Source organism: Nematolebias whitei, chromosome 14 (genome assembly GCF_014905685.2).
Source record: "Nematolebias whitei isolate Nwh7 chromosome 14, NemWhi1, whole genome shotgun sequence".
Lineage (NCBI taxonomy): Eukaryota > Metazoa > Chordata > Actinopteri > Cyprinodontiformes > Rivulidae > Nematolebias > Nematolebias whitei.
The window spans coordinates 1,945,917-1,963,721 of NC_056511.1; the positions used below are offsets into that span (position 1 = coordinate 1,945,917).

General features: G+C 45.7%; 2 protein-coding genes across 2 annotated transcripts in view; both read left to right on the forward strand.

Moving 5' to 3' along the window:
• serpinf2a (serpin peptidase inhibitor, clade F (alpha-2 antiplasmin, pigment epithelium derived factor), member 2a) overlaps window positions 1–2,469 on the forward strand; it is an 18,088-nt gene extending 15,619 nt beyond the window's left edge. Inside the window, exons 8-9 of the mRNA XM_037687215.1 lie at window positions 131–326; window positions 1,858–2,469. Of these exons, the coding sequence (XP_037543143.1) occupies window positions 131–326; window positions 1,858–2,324 (663 nt within the window). The 3' untranslated portion in view covers window positions 2,325–2,469. The remainder of the gene's footprint in view (window positions 1–130; window positions 327–1,857) is intronic.
• A 2,789-nt stretch (window positions 2,470–5,258) lies between these two features.
• On the forward strand, window positions 5,259–14,483 carry serpinf1 (serpin peptidase inhibitor, clade F (alpha-2 antiplasmin, pigment epithelium derived factor), member 1). The gene is made up of 8 exons (XM_037687216.1): window positions 5,259–5,291; window positions 6,840–6,900; window positions 9,306–9,504; window positions 10,329–10,484; window positions 10,693–10,896; window positions 13,384–13,523; window positions 13,598–13,808; window positions 14,179–14,483. Exons 2-8 carry the CDS (start codon window positions 6,841–6,843, stop codon window positions 14,427–14,429), a joined length of 1,221 nt encoding a protein of 406 aa, XP_037543144.1. The 5' UTR covers window positions 5,259–5,291; window position 6,840; the 3' UTR covers window positions 14,430–14,483.
• The last annotated feature ends 3,322 nt before the right edge of the window (window positions 14,484–17,805 follow it).

The following is a 17,805-nucleotide window of genomic DNA, read 5'->3' on the forward strand; positions in this document are numbered from 1 at the left end:
AGTCGTCCCCCCCCCCCCCCCCCCCTCCACACACACACAAAAGAGTGCACACCTAAACTCTCATTGACTTCCACTGCCCATTCTGTCAGCACGTTCATTGTGTCTTCTGTAAGTTTTCTTTCTCGTCCAGGTGGCCAGTTTCCCCTTCAAAGGTAACACCAGTTTCTTGGTGGTCCTACCCAGAGGAAACGTGTCCTCGGTACTTCCCAAACTGAACATATCGAACCTCTACAGACGTCTACCTCAGGAAAAAGCAACGATGGTCAGTTTACCCAAAGTGAAGCTCGAATTCCGCCAGGAGCTGGAGGAGGCACTGACAAAGATGGGTGAGCGAAGAAACTCTTTAACAGCTAGTTGAGCAGCCTTGGTGGTCTAACACCGCCCCAACCCATCTTTCACCTTCTTAATAACATGTCCTGATTCAGCAGTTCATCCTGGGAGGGTTGGTCTTCTTTTCTTTGGGTGGTCAGGTCTTCGTCCTTCATATCTGATCTTCCACATGGAGCTCCTGAGCAGCAACACCAACCCGGCATTGATTGTTGGACTAGTTTAGGCATATGTAGCTTCAGCCACGCCTCACAATGACTGAACTTCAGGTGGTAATCACAGGACTGTTGCAGACAGGTTGGTTGTTAATGAAAATAGTGATGAGAGAAGCATGCAGCTGTCCGTCTGTCCGTCCGTCCGTCCGTCCGTCCGTCCATCCATCCATCCATCCATCCATCCATCCATCCATCCCTCCACTTATTATCTTCCTCTTGTTCTGAAGTCAGGTCTCAGGGGCAGCAGCTTGAGCAGGGAGGTCCAGACATCTCTTTCCCCTGCCACCTCTTCCAGTTCTTCTGCGAGGACCCCAAGGCATTCCCAGGCCAACCAAGAGACGTAGACTCTCCAGCGTGTCCTGGGTCTTTCCCAGGGTCTCCTCCCAGTCTGACATGTCTGAAGCACCTCCCTACACGAACACTCCTATAAGAACCCTGCAGATGTTGGATGCTGTCTATCATGGTGCACTAAGATTCATAACTGGCTGTGATTATCCTACCCACCACTGCACCCAGTATTCACTGGTTAACTGGACATCATTAACTTCACGCAGACTCTCTCACTGGTACATCTTCATCTTTAAATCACTTCCTGGTCTGCTGCCTTCATACATCTCCTCCTACATGTCTCTGTGTGAGTGCAGCTACAGCGTGCGCTCTCAGGACATTATTACCTGCAGTGTTCCCTCAGTGAGGACTGAACTAGACAAAAGGACCTTCTCCTAATCCGCTCCTGTTTCTTGGAATATCTTGTAAAAAGATCTGAAGCTCTTGACCTTTGACCTCTTTAAGTGGCTTTAAGAATCTGTTGGACTCCTGGCAGGGACCAATGCAGACATGTTCCTGTTTTTAGTTTTCTACATTTGCCTTAGAATCTAGCTGTTTTTTTGTTACTTTTTTTTTTTTAGCCATCCTATTTGTAAAAAAAAATCAGTATGACTTTTTATAACTGTCTATTATTGTAGCTGTTGTCCATTGTTGTCATCAATCTTTGTTGAAATCAGGTCTTTCTTGTAAATGAGTCCTCCAGGCTCAATGGGATTTACCTAAATAAAGGTTGAATGAATGTTGACCAACAGCCTCAGTCTGGTCAGAAACAAGTTTAGTATTGAATGAAAAGGGACTAGTCAGGATCAGGTCTCAGGGACAGATGTACAGGTCACCAGATCTCTATCTTTAAGGACCTGAAAGTTTTTGATGAGAACATTTAATTTTCTCTGTCCAGATGTCAGAGCGGACATGGAAGTGCGTGAAGAATCAACAGTTTATATGGTAATAATTGATGACCCTTTTCTGTCTTTAATGTCTCTGGTAGGACTCGGCTCTCTGTTTTCTGGTCCCGACCTCTCTGGAATCTCAGACGAGCCCCTCCGGGTGTCGAGCGTCCGTCACGCCACCACCGTGGAACTCAGCGAAGAAGGTGTTGAAGCGTCTGCCACCACGGTTGTGACAATCACGCGATCCATGTCCCACTTCTCTGTCAACTCCCCATTTGTCTTTGCCCTCATTGACGACACGTCTCTGGTGCCCCTCTTCATGGGTGTGGTCACAAACCCCGCCCCCAACAACAACCCTATGCTCAACGACGACCCCCACGGAAACAGCACAATGAATGATCAGCCTACTGATGAGGCCAACAGGAACAGAGACGTGAGTGCTGAACTCAGCAACAAGCTGTCAGCAGAGGGGAGCGGTGTGATGTCCTGCAGCGCCCCCGGTGGTGAGAAGGTGCCACTGCAGCAGCTTGCTGGAACAGAGGGCGACCATGAGAAACAGACATGAGAAGATGAACCCTCCTCTGTGGGACAACCCTGTCCCAGTCTGAGACCATCTTAAAGAATCAGGAAACAAGCTACAGTCCTGACACAGATTCCATCTTTCAGGTAGAAACAGCCAAACAACCAGTTAGCAACGACGCTACATTAAGACCGGACTACACATTTCCTTTAACATCACTTGTTTTGTCTCTTTTGATTCAATAAGAGGTAAAAAATTTCTGATTTGCTTCTTTTCAGGACTTTTTTAGTGAATAAAAATCTGTTTAAGACTCAACATTAACACTTTCTACAGAGTCGTTTGTGTCCCTGCACAGACTTTGTTTGAACTTGAACCAGATGTTCGATAAAACAAGTATCTTTGGAAATACGCTAATTTTTATAAAACGGGCATGAGCTTTTTTCTCTAAAACTATGATGTGATACAGTCACAGCTCCAGACTGAAGTTTCTGTTCATTGAAACGTCACGGTTTGAGGTGTGTAAATTATTAAATCAGAGGTTAGGCTATGTAAAAAATAAGTGGAGATCCTGTTTTCCAAAACATTCCAACAAGACTAAAGAGCTGTGAACAAGGAGAGTATGCTGGATAACTGTGGCTGGAAGCAAGCAATTGATCTGGCAATGTAGTAGAAAAAGCAGAAAGTATATATACACCCAGAAACAGGAGGAAACCATCAGCAGCAATCAGAGAGAGAGGCGTGGCATGTAAAGAGGCTGGTAGAAGCAGCAGAGGAAAAACCCAGGAGAGCAGAGAAGAAAGTCAACCAGTGAACAGAGTGATGAGAAAAGGAAACAGAGTGTAAACTGTGACACTTGAGTCTCATTACATTACCTACATAACTATGCTGCTATTCTATAATAATGTAAAAGACTGTGTTTGACCGTTTTTTTTTTTTTTTCATTCATTCAACCTTTATTTAAACAGATAAGTCACATTGAGCTTCAAAGACTCATAAACAAGTGAGACCTGTTTGGACAGACAATAGAAAGTGGTGAAAAATGCCACATAGGGTTTGGAGACAAAAAAAAATTCCTAACACGCTTTTAACCTCTGGTTGAAGGTCAACAGCGTGATAATGAAAAAAAATCTCTCACACTAGCACATAATGACACACTCGGGGGGTGCCGAGGACGACCAGAGACGAATCCAGAGTCCTGAAATGATGACGAATGTTTATTCAGCTGGGCTCCTCTGAAAAGTTCATGGAATTTCCCGGTAGGAGGGGGCGGGGGGTGGTGGTGGTGGTGGTGGGGTGGGGGTGGGGGTGGGGGGTGGGGGACGCAGAGCATCAGGTTTCCAAAACTTCCAGGCAAATTACGATAAGATGGCCTGTCAAGGCCAGTCAGGGAGCCAAATTCAGATAAACACGATTGTTTTGGGGACAGACAGAACTTTAATGACATCTACCTTGAGTCCGTTGGTACACTTGGTTCCAAAATGTCCAAATTACCTGGTCACACCAAAGGACCGTGCCTAAGAATAATCCCTGAGATCTGATCCATTCTGCCAAAAACTATATGAGTCTGGGTACTCGATGCATGAACCAAGCCATCATAAGGCAAGCAGCATGCTCGGGTCCAAATTTGCTGCCAACGACTTCCTTGATGGTAGATAAACCAGGAACCAGCCAACTCCAAAAAGCAGGAACCAGTTATCATAAATCCGATTATAAATGCGTCCTTAAAATCCACAAATGACAGCAGAGACAGACACGTCATCAAGTCTTCCAAGTCGATGAGATATCCAGCTGTGTGCCAACAGGGCAAATCATCTCGCCTAAAGCCTGTCTTCTCTTCAAAGAATTGTGTTGAGGGACCAACTGACCAAATCCAAGTCCACAGTTATGATTCAGAAGATTTGTAGAAGAGAGGCTCTAAAGCAGTTTCACAGACAGAGCAAAGTGGAGAGGGAGAGGAGGAGACGTCCACCTTTGACAAGAGCAAGTGTTAAAGTTTGCTGCGTGTTTGCACCTGTCGGCCACCGTATGTAACGCTGCCGACGACATGAGGAACTAGAACTAAAAACTAAAGCTCTATTAAACCACAACAAAAAGCTCATGATGGACACGTGTCTCCAGTGTCTCATGGAGGACAGGAACAATGCCTGTGGAGTGGTCGGTGGTCCCCGGTTTTAAAAAGGAGGACCAGCTATCGTGGGATCACACTTCTCACCCTCCTAGGGAAAGTTTACTCCAACGTGTTGGACAGGAGGCGCAGACCGATGGTCGAACCTCGGAGTCAGGAGGATCAGTGCGTCTTCAGTCCTAGTCCTGGACCAGTAGACCAGGTCTTTACCCTTGCGAAGTTGCTAAGAGGATCATGGGAGTTGGCTTCGCTGGTCTGCGTGCTTTGTGGACCTGGAGAAGGCTCATGTGGAGAAGTGGAGGAGGAGCCAAACCTGGGCCTCCTCCTCAGTAATGAGAGTGTCGTTTTGGTCCATCATAGTGAAGAATCAGTTGAAAATTGAAAGAACAACACAAAGAAAACAGGAGAGAAAAACCCAACAATCAACAAGAAACGATGAAACAAACAAAAACAAACAGACCGATGCCAACAACAAGAGAAAACGTCTGAATGTTCGCTCGTCTCAAACCTTTAACTGAACTTTGTGTTTTTCCTTCATCTTGCAGACACTTAATGTTTTTTCTGAGCTGCAGGTCTTCCTGCAGACGCAGACACGATCTTATATAAAGGCTGTAATTATTTGAAGCTTCTGTGGGAGATTCTTCATGTTGCGAAACAAATGATGCAACCAACAACAATGCCTGTCGCCCGCCGCCCTGCAGCCCCCATCTCTGACAGAGATGGAGGATCATGTCTCTGATCTTTTTATTTGCGCATAAAACTCTGACAGAAGGAGGAGGCGCGCGCCCGCGCTCCGTGTGCGCGCGGTGCGGGGTGGGGGGTTCGGGTGTTGGAGAGTCCTCCTCAGCAGACAGCAGGAGAGACGTGGACCCGTCCGGATCAGAGAGGTGGGTGCTGGTTCCGAATGAAACTTCTGACCTCAAACCTGAAGCTGTTAAAGTGTTTCTGCGGTTCGGATGAGCCCGGTCCACACCGGTACCGTCAGAGGTTCTGAATGTGGAGCCGGACAGACACCTCAGGCTGTTAGAACAGAACTGAGTGACGGTTCAGCCGATCTGGACCTTCATTAGACTGTAGCTTAAACCGGTTTCAGGCTCCGAACCTTTGATTCTTTACCTCCCGCTGACCGAACCGAACTTTCCACTGGATCAGTTTAGTCTCTCAGCTGTTCTGCAGGAACCGTTTGGACCAGCTGGTGTTCTGGATGTTTTCATAAATTAATTATAAAAATGTTTCATCAAAGAGTTAGTTTGAATTTTATCATCCAGACTTCAGACGACTCTGCCAACCAGAACCAGAACCAGAACCTGCTGGTGCTGCCTCACCTGAAGGTCAGACCGTGCACTGCTCAGACTCTACAGGCTTCAGTGAGCAGGTCAATGGTCAAAGGTCATGACCTATCCTCTCTAAAATAAAATGGCTGCACGAGGAGCGTTTCATCTGAAGACTTCTGGACCAGAACCAGAGCATAGGACAGATGTTGACCCAGAATGCACTGCAGCTAACAGCTCAGCTGTCAGCACGGTGGTGGAGGCTGATGGTTCGGGCTCCTGTCAGTCTCTGAGTGGACAGAACTCCTCCAGAACTTGAGAGAGACTGAACTGAGGGGTGTAAAATTCTGACCAATCAGCATCTTTTAAAGTTTACTTTGATTTAAAACTTTTATAAATTTAAAGATTTTTAATCTGAAAGAGTTTTTCTCTCCTGAGTTCAGGAGCCGAGTCAGTTTGAGACGGAAAAACTGCTGGACCAACATCTGGGTTTCCCATCAATGTGTGTCTCTGTGTGTGTGTCTGTGTGTGTATCTGTGTGTGTGTATCTGTGTGTGTGTGTGTGTGTATCTGTGTGTGTGTCTCTCTCTCTGTGTGTCTCTGTGTGTGTCTGTGTGTGTGTGTGTGTCTCTGTGTGTGTGTGTCTCTGTGTGTGTGTGTCTCTGTGTGTGTGTGTCTCGGTGTGTGTCTGTGTGTGGTTGAGGTTTTTCTCAAATCCAGGAGCAGATCCAGATGTGCGCAGAACAAAGCGTCTCTGTGAGATGCTTTAAGTGGAACCAGACTTGGACTCGGCTGCAGGAGACCCGTGACAGCCAGGATTTACAGGCGGTTCTGATTGGCTCGTTTTCTGAACATTCTGTGGTTCTGACCGTCTTCACCATCTCTCATTTAACAAACCTCTGAACGTTTCCGTCTGCCTCGTCAACTTTCAGACTTTCTGATGAAAACATTTCATTAAAGCCGTCGGTCCATGAGCGCTGAAGGACCCGTCTTGTCACACATTCTCCGAGTCTGTCCTGGAGGACTGAACGTCTCACCCTGTCTCTGAGGGGAGTCCAGCTGCCCTGCAGAGAGAACTCATTTAGATCTTCTGGATCCTCTGAAAACTCGTTTCTGTAAGTCTGTCGGAACGATCTGAATCTTTCCAGTGTTTCTTTGTTTCAGGATGAAGCGACCGACGTTCCTGCTAGTGTTTGCAGTCGTCCTGAACTCCTGCCTGGCTCAGGTAACCTCAACACTTCAGGATGTTTGGTTCCCTCCTGATCTCCAACCACATTCATTTATTTAACAGTTCAAAGGTTCTGTTCTGGTTTCAGTTCCAGAATCATCTGTCCTCTGTTACTGGACAAATAATGGGACCAGTTTAATGTCCCACCAACTCTTCAAGCATGAAGACTATAAAAACCCATCAATCTGGTCTGCTTCTCATCTTTGGATCTGGTCAAACTCAATAGAAACACTAACGGATAGACAGAGTCCCAGTAAAACCAGTCCAGAAGTCCAGAATCAGCGTGAGCTTGGCGTTTTAGGGTGTTCAAGGAGTTCTCTGAAGGTAGTGAGGGATGTCCTGCTCTGATGAACTTTGGTTCTTGGTTACATCACCCTAGAACCACAGATGAGGACTAGAAGAAGGTCCTGAGAGGAGCCCAGAGGTCCAGAAGCATCACCAACCTGTCAAAATATCATCTCAAAACCCAGAGGTCTCTCTGTAGGCATCATTAGGGGTCTAAATCCTGATCCAGGCAGTGGAGTCAAACTGGGTCAGAAATGACCCAGTTCTACTGATGATGGTCAGTGAGGAAGAACTGGTCTTTCTTTGAGGCTCCGTTGTTTCCCATCAGCTTTGAGAACAGGTTTTCATGTAGATCTTGTGATGGACGGACCTTAAGTTTGAGGTGGTCATCTTGAAGTCTCCTAAAGACGCCGAGATTCTGAGATCCTGGCTTTCTTTGTTGGAACTGACGGCAACAGCAGGAAATCATCGGCGTAACGCTTCACCTTCCATAGAAACAATTCAGCTGTTGTTGCTGCTACTGGAGCGCGGCCCCTTATCCTTTTTCATTTATTTTATTTTTTTTTACATAGAAAAGAGGAAAACCATGAGGAGAGGATAGTGATATTACAAAAAAAGATCTCTTCACATCTTGTCCTCATCAGGACACGATTTAAGACGTCAAAAACTCCACCAGCAGCACATCTAAAAACACGTTACATGCATCTGACAACAAGACGGTGAGATTTGTTCATGATGCACTTCCAGATAGCCCATAGTCCTGATAAGATGTTGGTCAGCTGGCACAGTTCTGACTGATAAGCCTTCACAGAAATTATTGGGGGGGGGGGGGGGGGGGGGGGGGGTGCGTGATGGACAAAGCTTTTCCTTAGTTTACAAATGTCTCAGGAGAAATTTGATGTCGGCCTGTTTTTGAGGCCAACGAGTCACATTCAGATAAGCCACAATTGTTGATCTTTTCAGGCAGACTGTTTTTTTCTTGTTAGCCTTGAGTTCTGTTGGTACTTTCAAGATCCAAACTGGCCAGATTTGTGGGCATCCCACTGGTCCCTGCCTACGAGGCTCCTCAAAGATCGTCTCCAACATGCTGGCAATTCCCAGAAGCTGCACGTGGCCTGTGATTCTCACGAATCGCTTCCATCTTAGTTTAGTCGTACAACATACAACTTGTACAACGTTACACAGCCTCCGGCCTCCTCGTTTGTACAACGTTACACAGCCTCCGGCCTCCTTGTTTGTACGTTACACAGCCTCCGGCCTCCTTGTTTGTACGTTACACAGCCTCCGGCCTCCTCGTTTGTACAACGTTACACAGCCTCTGGCCTCCTCGTTTGTACGTTACACAGCCTCCGGCCTCCTCGTTTGTACAACGTTACACAGCCTCTGGCCTCCTCGTTTGTACATTACACAGCCTCTGGCCTCGTTGTTTGTACAACGTTACACAGCCTCCGGCCTCCTCGTTTGTATGTTACACAGCCTCCGGCCTCCTCGTTTGTATGTTACACAGCCTCCGTCCTCCTCGTTTGTACAACGTTACACAGCCTTTGGCCTCTACAAACATAAAACTCAACCTTATCTCAAACATCTATAAAACAAACTTTTTTCTATCCTTCATTGAAATAAGACCATTCCCTCCATTAAAGTTGCATTTTGTCTTCATTTGGTCCATTTCTCCTCCAACTGATCACAGCAACACTTCCACAGTATGTTAAATATAAGTAATATATAAGTATAAATATAAGTACTGTGGTATTTATTGGGCTTCAGAGTTGACTCTTTGGACAGCAGACCACTGGACCGCTCTGCATGTCCAGATCAACACAGGTACTTTTATAAAGTGTCTTATTTTATTTTTAAAATGTGTCGTGGTCTGATCTTTCTGTGAAGAGCATAAAACAAAGATAAAGTTTTGGTTGAACTAAAATATTTGAGTGAAACATTGATTTTATATTCCCTGAGTTCAAACGAAGGTTTCTGAAGACTTTCCTCCAGAAACAAACTGAAGCTGAAACCAGAGTTGGTCTGAAACGACACGGTTCAGCATTTTTTTAAATATCTTTTGGATTCTGAGTGAACTTTCCAGATGTTCTGATTGTTTTCTCTCGGGCTGGCTTCAGTTGGAGTCAGGAGGCGAGGAAGAAGTTGGACTGGAGGAAGAACATGTGGAGCTCTTCACCACACCCACAACAAAGATGGGCGCCGCAACCTCAGACTTCGGCTACAATCTTTTCCGTGCTCTGTCGAGCCGCGAAGCTACAGCCAACATCTTCCTGTCGCCCATCAGCGCATCTGCGGCTCTGACCCAGCTGTCCATGGGTGAAGACACAGGCTCCGTCCAAACGCTCACCAGAACTAGTGAAAATCAGTCAGAGTTGTTCAAACATAACGGGTTTGAGAAAGTCCTATAAAGTCTTAAATTAAACAAGTTTGAAATGAACTCTTAAAAAGCTCTAAATACGTCCAGAAATTCAGTTTTAGGTCCAAAATAGTTCCATCAGAATGCGTACATACTTTCAGCGCTTCTTCCATGAACTTCTTTAATGAGCAGCTGTCAGTCGTTGGTTCTGTGTGTCTGAAGTTCTGTTTGAAGATTTCAGATGTTTTACAGCACGCCACAAAACTAAATGTCCCATCATGCATCAGTCCGATCAGGAGTTCATTTACAATCAGCCGAAGTGTGAAGAATCCAGCTGCTCGGCTCCTAAACCAGGCTTGATGTAATTTATAAAAACGATTTGAATTGACTGAAGATCTGTTAAAGCTAAAGAGAGCAGTGTATAAGCTAAAAAGAGAATAACATTAGCTAAATGCTAAAAGGCTAGCTCAAATCTAAAAGTAGCATAAGACAAACCCATCTGGTTTCTTGAAGAATATTTAAAACTGAACAATGTTTCTAAAAGAACTGAGAGATAAACTAAAAAAACAAAATGTGCAGAAGCAGTAGTTAAACAAAGTCTGTAAATATATATATATATTTTTATTATTGTAAAATTTCAATATTAGTATTATATATAATTGTTTTTGCAATGACATTCTTTTTTGTGATTTATGTTTTAAATTTGAGTCGATGGTCTTAAAAAGTCTTACGTTTAACTGAAAGTCAAGCTAACCTGCTCGACACTTCCCCTCCTGTCCTGCAGGGGGCTCTGGACATGCTCAGAGCCAGCTGTACCGAGCCCTAAGGTACCACGCCCTGCAGGACCCTCAGCTCCACAACACCCTGAAGGACCTGCTGGCTTCAGTGAAGACTTCAGGGAAAGGTCTGAGCGCCGCCGCTCGCCTCTACATGGCACGCCGTGAGTTCAAACACCTTTAACATGACTGCTGGAAACATCTGGAGGTTCCTCTCAGGGGAGAACTGTATCAATAAAGAAAAAATAAGAATGTTCATAGGAAACAGGAGCAACCTGTGGTCCAGATGATCAGTGTGTGACTGTATGGTCCTGTTAAGAAACCTTCTGAAACATGTGTGAGCGCTGAGCTGACCAACCAAATGGTTCGCAGGACTTCGTCTGAAGCAGGACTTCTTCAAGCTGGTGGAGCAGCAGTACGGAGTTCGACCTAAAGCCTTACTGGGAGGAACTAAAGACCAGAAAGAAATCAATGACTGGGTGTCTCAGCAGACTGGAAGGAAGGTCCAGCAGTTTCTGACCAAGCCCCTCCCCCGTACCTCCGGGGTTACCGTCGTGAGCGCCGCCTACTTTAAAGGTACCGTCTGTTCACCCATGTGAAATTAACAAATCAGGTTTATTGAGGTTGAACTGGTTCTAGTCCTGCAGAAACCAGGTTTAGTAACTCCAGGAGTCAGAACATGTGCAGCCGATCTACACCCCTCTAAACTAGGTAAGGGCCCCTGAGCTCATTAAAACCCTTAAACTCAGAACATTTATTTTTAAAGATAAACAACACACGACCAAAGTTTTGAGATTTAAGAACTTATATTAAATTCAAACGAAAAACAAAAACATTCACAGTAATTCTAAATATTTTCAGTCCATAATAAAGTCTTTCAGTTTCTGATTATTAAAGTTTACACAAATCGAGTGGGCCCACCCTCTAACACGCACCTAAGGCGGCATTTAGTTAAATGAGTTCAAACTAAATAAAACCTTGTTGCAGGCCTGATGTGATGCTGAAGAGTGGAGGGAGTGTGGTCCCTTACTCCAAGGTCTAGATCCTCTGGAACGTCACCTGTCAGTCCCAGTTGAAGGAAAGACGGTGGGGGGTGTCCTCAGCTCCTTCACCCGTCTCTCGGTCCACCAGAAACAGCAGGAAGCAGAAAGGTCCAGTGAAGATGCTCCAGCTCAGGCTCATCTGTTTGTACTGAACTTCAGGAGTTTCCATGTCAGAAACTTTACTTAAGTCTCTTCCTGTTAGCCACACAGTACTCACTGTTCTTTCACTTTGCTAATCAACGCTAATGTCTTAGTGAGCTATGAGACATAAACTCACGACTACTGTACTTCAAATTCCATGTTGAAATAGTTACAGTAGTTCTAAAACCCAAGGTAGAGTTGATATCTGTTCAGAGACTGTCGATTTGAACGTCTAAAACATCAGCAAACATCTGTTTTTACAAACCGTACCAAAGGGTTTTCCCATCACTGTCCAGCTGAAACTCATTTTTCCAATAACCTCTTGTCTCCGCCCACTTCCTGAATATAAACCAATGACAGATCAGTAAAACTGTTAGGCACCACCTCCTTTTCCAAACATGAACCCTTCAAAATAAAACAAAACATTAGTACAAACACATTAGTACAAAATACAGTTATTTTGGACTGGGTTACACATGCCTTGTTGTAAAATTATACTCGAAAAGAACTTCCTGTTTTAGCCAAACATGAAGATAAACCGTAAACCAAAACAAAACAAGAAGTAAACCTTCCATTTCTCTTATGCTATCCACATTTCAGGGCAGGGTGAGAAGGAGCTGGGGTCTGTCTCCAGCAGTCACTGTGAGAGGTGGGGACACCTGGACAGGTCTACCGTCCATCACAGGGACACCTGGACAGGTCTACCGTCCATCACAGGGACACATAGAGACAAGCCAGACAGACAACCATTCACTCTCTCACTCTCACTTACCATGAACCTAACATGCAGGTTTTTGGTTTGTGGGAGAGAACCGGAGTACTCTGAGGAAATCCCTGCATGCTTGGGGGAACATAACCTGCACTTAAAATGGTCTCTGGCAGGAAGTAAACCTGCAACCTTCCTGCTGTGAGGCGACAGTTTTAACCACTGCGAAGCGGTGTCGCCCTGGCTACGATGGTATCTGACCATATTTGAACTTCCGACTTTCACTGGTTCATGAAAACATTCATGGCAACTTCTTTTGCTTGAATCCGTCTTGCACTGGTCCAAGAATTTCACTTCTGGTGGCACCGTACAGACGGCGCTGACTGTCTCTGGTAACCACGGCCCCAGTTCAGAGCAAAACACACAAAATCAAACCAGTGCTCTAATTTGTTTGTCCTAGCTGCGTTGTTCAGACAACCAGGTCTGTTTTGAGCGCTAACCTTTTCAAAGTAAGTCCTTCGGACCTTGATGGACACTCGGTTAGGAGCATCTAAGGGCACCAGGGGTTGGTACAGTTAGCAACTCATCTTTACCACATTCTGTCAGCTCGATCTCGATTTCCAACAAGTTTTTTAACTGCAGCAGCTTGAACTCTACTGGAGCTGGAATTACCGTCGCTGCTGTCATCAGATCTTCTAGCCAAAGAGTTCCTGTTGAAGAATTTAAAGTGTACTCAGTTCTCCTGATGCATGCTTAGTTCTCCAGTTCTCCTGCATGCTCCTGATGTACTCAGTTCATTTACAGGCCCTCAAGGGTCATTTTTATTATTATTTGTTGCTAGCCACAGACTCTTTGTTACCCGTGGTCACCATGGTAGGTACGTAGGGTACCAACAAAGTTGATAGGGCAGATTTGAAGGAACCGCCACAAAGGGCCAGTGACCCGCTCAAGGAAACCAAAAACACGAACAATCCCTCTGATCATAACACCAACACGTTGAGCTGTGTAACCACTGAACTGTCTAAAGTTTCTGTAAAACACCTGTGACAGGTTCAGTATCTGGTGTTTCACATGAAGGTGGAGAAGAATAAATTCACATTTTCTTGTGAAGAGTTTAAGTCTGAAAGGTGAGACCTGCGGTTACAGGACTGAACACCGGCTGTCTTTGAGCAGGGAAGTGGGTGACTCGCTTCAGTCAGAGCGGAGCTCTACAGAACTTCCAGGTGGATGGAGGGCTACCAGTCCAGGTTCCCATGATGCAACAGGACAACTACCCAGTGAAGATGGGGGTTGACTCAGACCTACACTGCACGGTGGGCGTTGTGACCAACAAGGCACCGGCGTTTCCTTCACAGAGACATTACAAACGCTGTTTCTCGTCCTGCAGATCGCTCAGATCCAGATGCAGAACGACATCAGCATGTTCGTCTTCCTGCCTGACGAGGTGACGACCAACACCACTCTGCTGGAGGAGAGTCTGACCGCCGAGTTTGTCCAGGACCTGTCCATGGCGCTCCAACCGGCCCAGGTGACCCTGACGCTTCCTGTCCTGAGGCTCAGCTACTCCACAGACTTACTGCCGCTGCTCGGTGACCTCGGTGAGTCCGAGTCAACTTAAAACATTCGAGGATCAAACCGTACGCATCGTTCAGCTGAAGGCTGAGGGAAACTTTGTGTTTGTGCTACATTTTTACTAAATGTGTACATCGAGTGTAAAGGGCTGTTTTAGCTGTCAGCATGTAATTCACTGGGAGTCTGCCTTTTCCCAGCTCCCTCAAATGCATCATAGCTCACTCCCCATTCCATTCTGAAAACCACGGCAGCCCAGCTCTGTTGAAATAATGAGACACACCCTTTCATTTAGTCTTTTCTACGTGTCCCGAGTCTTGCTGGGATGGTTGGGGAGGTGGAGGTGATGGAGCCATTCCAGCAGGATTACCTTCATCATCATCCTCTTCCTCTCTACAGGTCTAGCTGAGTGGCTGGAGAACCCAGAACTGGAGAATATCTCGAATCAGCCCGCCAAACTCAGCAGCGTCAACCACAAGGTTGTTATGGAGACCGCCCCCGAGGGTAACCAGTACCCCGGCGCCATCCCGACACCCGCCCACCTTGCGTACCGAGTGGACCAGCCCTTCATCTACCTGATCCGGGACGAACCGTCGGGGGCGCTGCTGTTCATCGGCAAAGTGGTTAACCCCAAAGACCTGACAATATAACACACACACACACACACACGCACACGCACACGCACGCACACACACACACTCTTAGCAGGTCCTAGGAGGGATTTCAGCTGTTTGTGATGGCGAGGATGTTTGGTTTTTATTTTTCATGTTGAAACACGGTTTGATCTGACGGCTAATCCAACAGAATACTCCATCAAGAAACATTTGATAAGAAATCAAATATTGTCACTTTGTTTAAATCTCAATAAACATGACAATAAAATCAAGTGTCGTGTATTTAGTTTTTTTTTTCTGCCAGCTGAGGTCAATAAGTCTTTACCCAAACCCACAATTTGTTTAACATTTTTTTTCCATAGAGCCAAACTTTAAATTTGAAACTGGTTTTAGATTAAAGTTCTCGGAGGTTTCAGATGTTTTTTCCATCATTATTGTTCCACTCATTTTTCTGACCGCGTACATGAACACGTTGGAACTGGACGTTCAAAAATCTGAGTCTTGTTCCTGAACGGTAGGATGGAGAAGAATCAACAAATCAAGGCTTCACCTTCACCTGGACGGATGGATGGTGGTTGGACGGATGGATGCTTGGATGGTGGATAGTTGTATGATGGATGGATGGTTGGATGGATGGATGGATGATGAATGGTTGGATGGATGATGGATGGTTGGATGATAGTTGGATGGATGGATCATGGATGATGAATGGTTGGATGGATGGTTGGATGATAGTTGGATGGATGATAGTTGGATGGATGGATCATGGATGTTGGAAGCATGATTGGATGGATTATAGATGGATGGATGATGAATGGTTGGATGAATGATGGATGGTTGGATGTCGGTTTGGAAGGATGAATGATGGGTTGTAGAATTCATCAAACCAGAATCAGAACAGTTTTGATTTTTCATGAAGTCCTGACGTGGTCTTATGGACCATTTATGTTTTCCATAAACCAGGAGCTGCCTGCAGAACTTCCTGTGACTCCATCAGAACCAGAACTCTGATGGACCTCCTCAGCTAACAAGAGACATCAGAACTCATCGGACTAGTGGAGCTGACAGCTCGGTGTTGGTCACATGATCCAAACATCAGAACCGTGGGAGAAGAAACGGTTCAGACACATCTGAGCCACAAATGGGAGCCAGATGTGGAACTCAAAGTTTTGAAAACAGTCTGTTGGCCAGGCCCACATTCTTACATGTGGACGGTTTGAATCAGGAATGGAGATCCAAGTCCTCGTTAGCCAAAGGTTAAGGTGAGGAGACACACGGAGGACTTCCACAGAGACGAGTCCCAGGTGAGCTGAACGTGAGCCCAGCTCTGGTCCACATCAGGATGACCAGGTGCAGCTGGGAGTGATGCCTTCAGGACATCTACAGCTGGACACCCTGAAGACGGGACTGTCTCACCGCTCTGCCTGCAGCTGGACCAGGATGAAGATCTGAGCTTTAGTTTGAACTGCACAACTTTTCAGACGTCAAAGACGCCATGAGTAATGAGCTCATATTGAACTGGGACCTGGAGAAGTTTTCCTGGTTCCAGTTGCAGCAGAGACAGCTCTGTCCAGCAGAGGGAGACCAGCCCTCACCACAGCACCATCCGTCTCCTGCAGGACTTCCATGAACTGTTGATGTCAAGACAGAGCTTCATCAACGAACAAACTGAAACCGCTTTCTTCATGGACTCATCTGCATGTTGGAGAATAAAATCTAATCCACAGAATCCTGCAGGATCAGCCCTCATGCTGTGATCTGCAGGTTTGTTGCTTCCACACGCAGACGTCGGCCAAAAACAAACAAACAAACAAACAAACAAACAAACAAACAACAGTGAATGTGCTTGTCTCGTGTTTCTGCTGAACTGGACCTTTGGTCGTTCTGACCCCAGCTCTCTGTACGATGAACAGGTTTTAGTCAAGTTGGACCGTTCTTCTGTGCATTCTGCTCAAACTGCAGCTCCTCCTTCAAAGGGAAAGTTTAGGTCTTTTTAAATTTAAATCAATTTTCTTGTTATATTTTTATTTATCATTTCAAATAACATGGCTCCTTTTTTTTAGCTTGAAACTTCTGGATCAAAAAAGATTTCTGATATATTTCAGTCGGCTTCTAAAGCTTCTGAATCAGCTGTTCCTTATTTTTACAAACATTCTTTTATGGTTTGACGTGGACTTTGAACCAGGACGCAGGATTTGGTGCTGGTCCAGAATAGATCATATCTGATGGACTGAACAATTACTACATGCACAGTTCCTCAGGGATCCAGTCTGGGCCCAGTCCTGTTCTCACATGTTGGCTTTGGGATCCATCCTTTTAGTTTCTCGTTATGCGGATGATGTTTCGATCTGTTGGTAGAATCTGACGTGAAACTCTCGAGTCTTTGGTTTAGTTATGGAGTCAGAACATTTTAAACCCGTCAAACATCAGATCACGTTTCACTTGAGACTTTTAGCCGGGTCAAAGCCTGATCCGTCTCCTGGAGTCTGTCAAGGTTTCTTCTCATGTGGACGAGTGCAGCTCTTAGACTGTAGGTTTGGACCTTCATCGCTTGCGGCAGACCGTTAACAGTAGACCTGACCAGGACTCCAGAGTTCCTGTTTGGGTCAGGGTGGACTAACAGTTTTTGGAGCTCTACGCAGACTGGTCTTGGTTTATTTGAAGGGTTTTCAAACCACTGGACTCCAACTGGACCAGTCAGGTCCAGGAAGCTGATGGTCTTAGAACAAAGCTGAGGTGTTCAGATGTTTGCAGGTCCAGTTCCACTCCGTGGCCCAACGTACCGACCAGAACCTCAGCCACTCGGTTCTGGTTCGAATGGAACCAGACGTTTTATTTGTTTGGACTGATTTAATCTGTGTCTTGTAGTGAAACATGTTTTATACTTTGCTTCCTTCATTATAAAACACTTTGGTTTATAATAATTTAGTTTTAAATGATCTATAATGAAATTAATATTAAACTTGAGTTGCTCATTAACAATAATTAGTTTCAGCACGTCTCATATTTTGAGTCAACAGCTTTTAGTTTCAGACTGAAACAGATTCCTGCTTCTTCAGTCCGACTGATCCTGATCCGTTACCTGTCGAGCAGCAGCTCACCTGTCTGAACCCGTTCATGTCCTGCAGGAATGTTGGACCCGAGTGTCGGGAAGAACGACTTCAGGACGTCCTCCTCTGGAACGTGAAACTCTAGATGGTTCTGGTCCGGTGAGGACCGACCCGTCAGGACCAGCACAGAAGAGCAGGATGTGAAATGTTTCATCAGCTCAACATTTACAAAACCAGCAGCAACGTTAGCTCAACGTTCTCATCAGGTCCACAAAGACTCTGCAGCAGCTGGAGGCAAAATGAAATCTACTCCACCAGCTGCTGAACCTGTGCTGAAACAGCTGCTGAACCTGTGCTGAAAC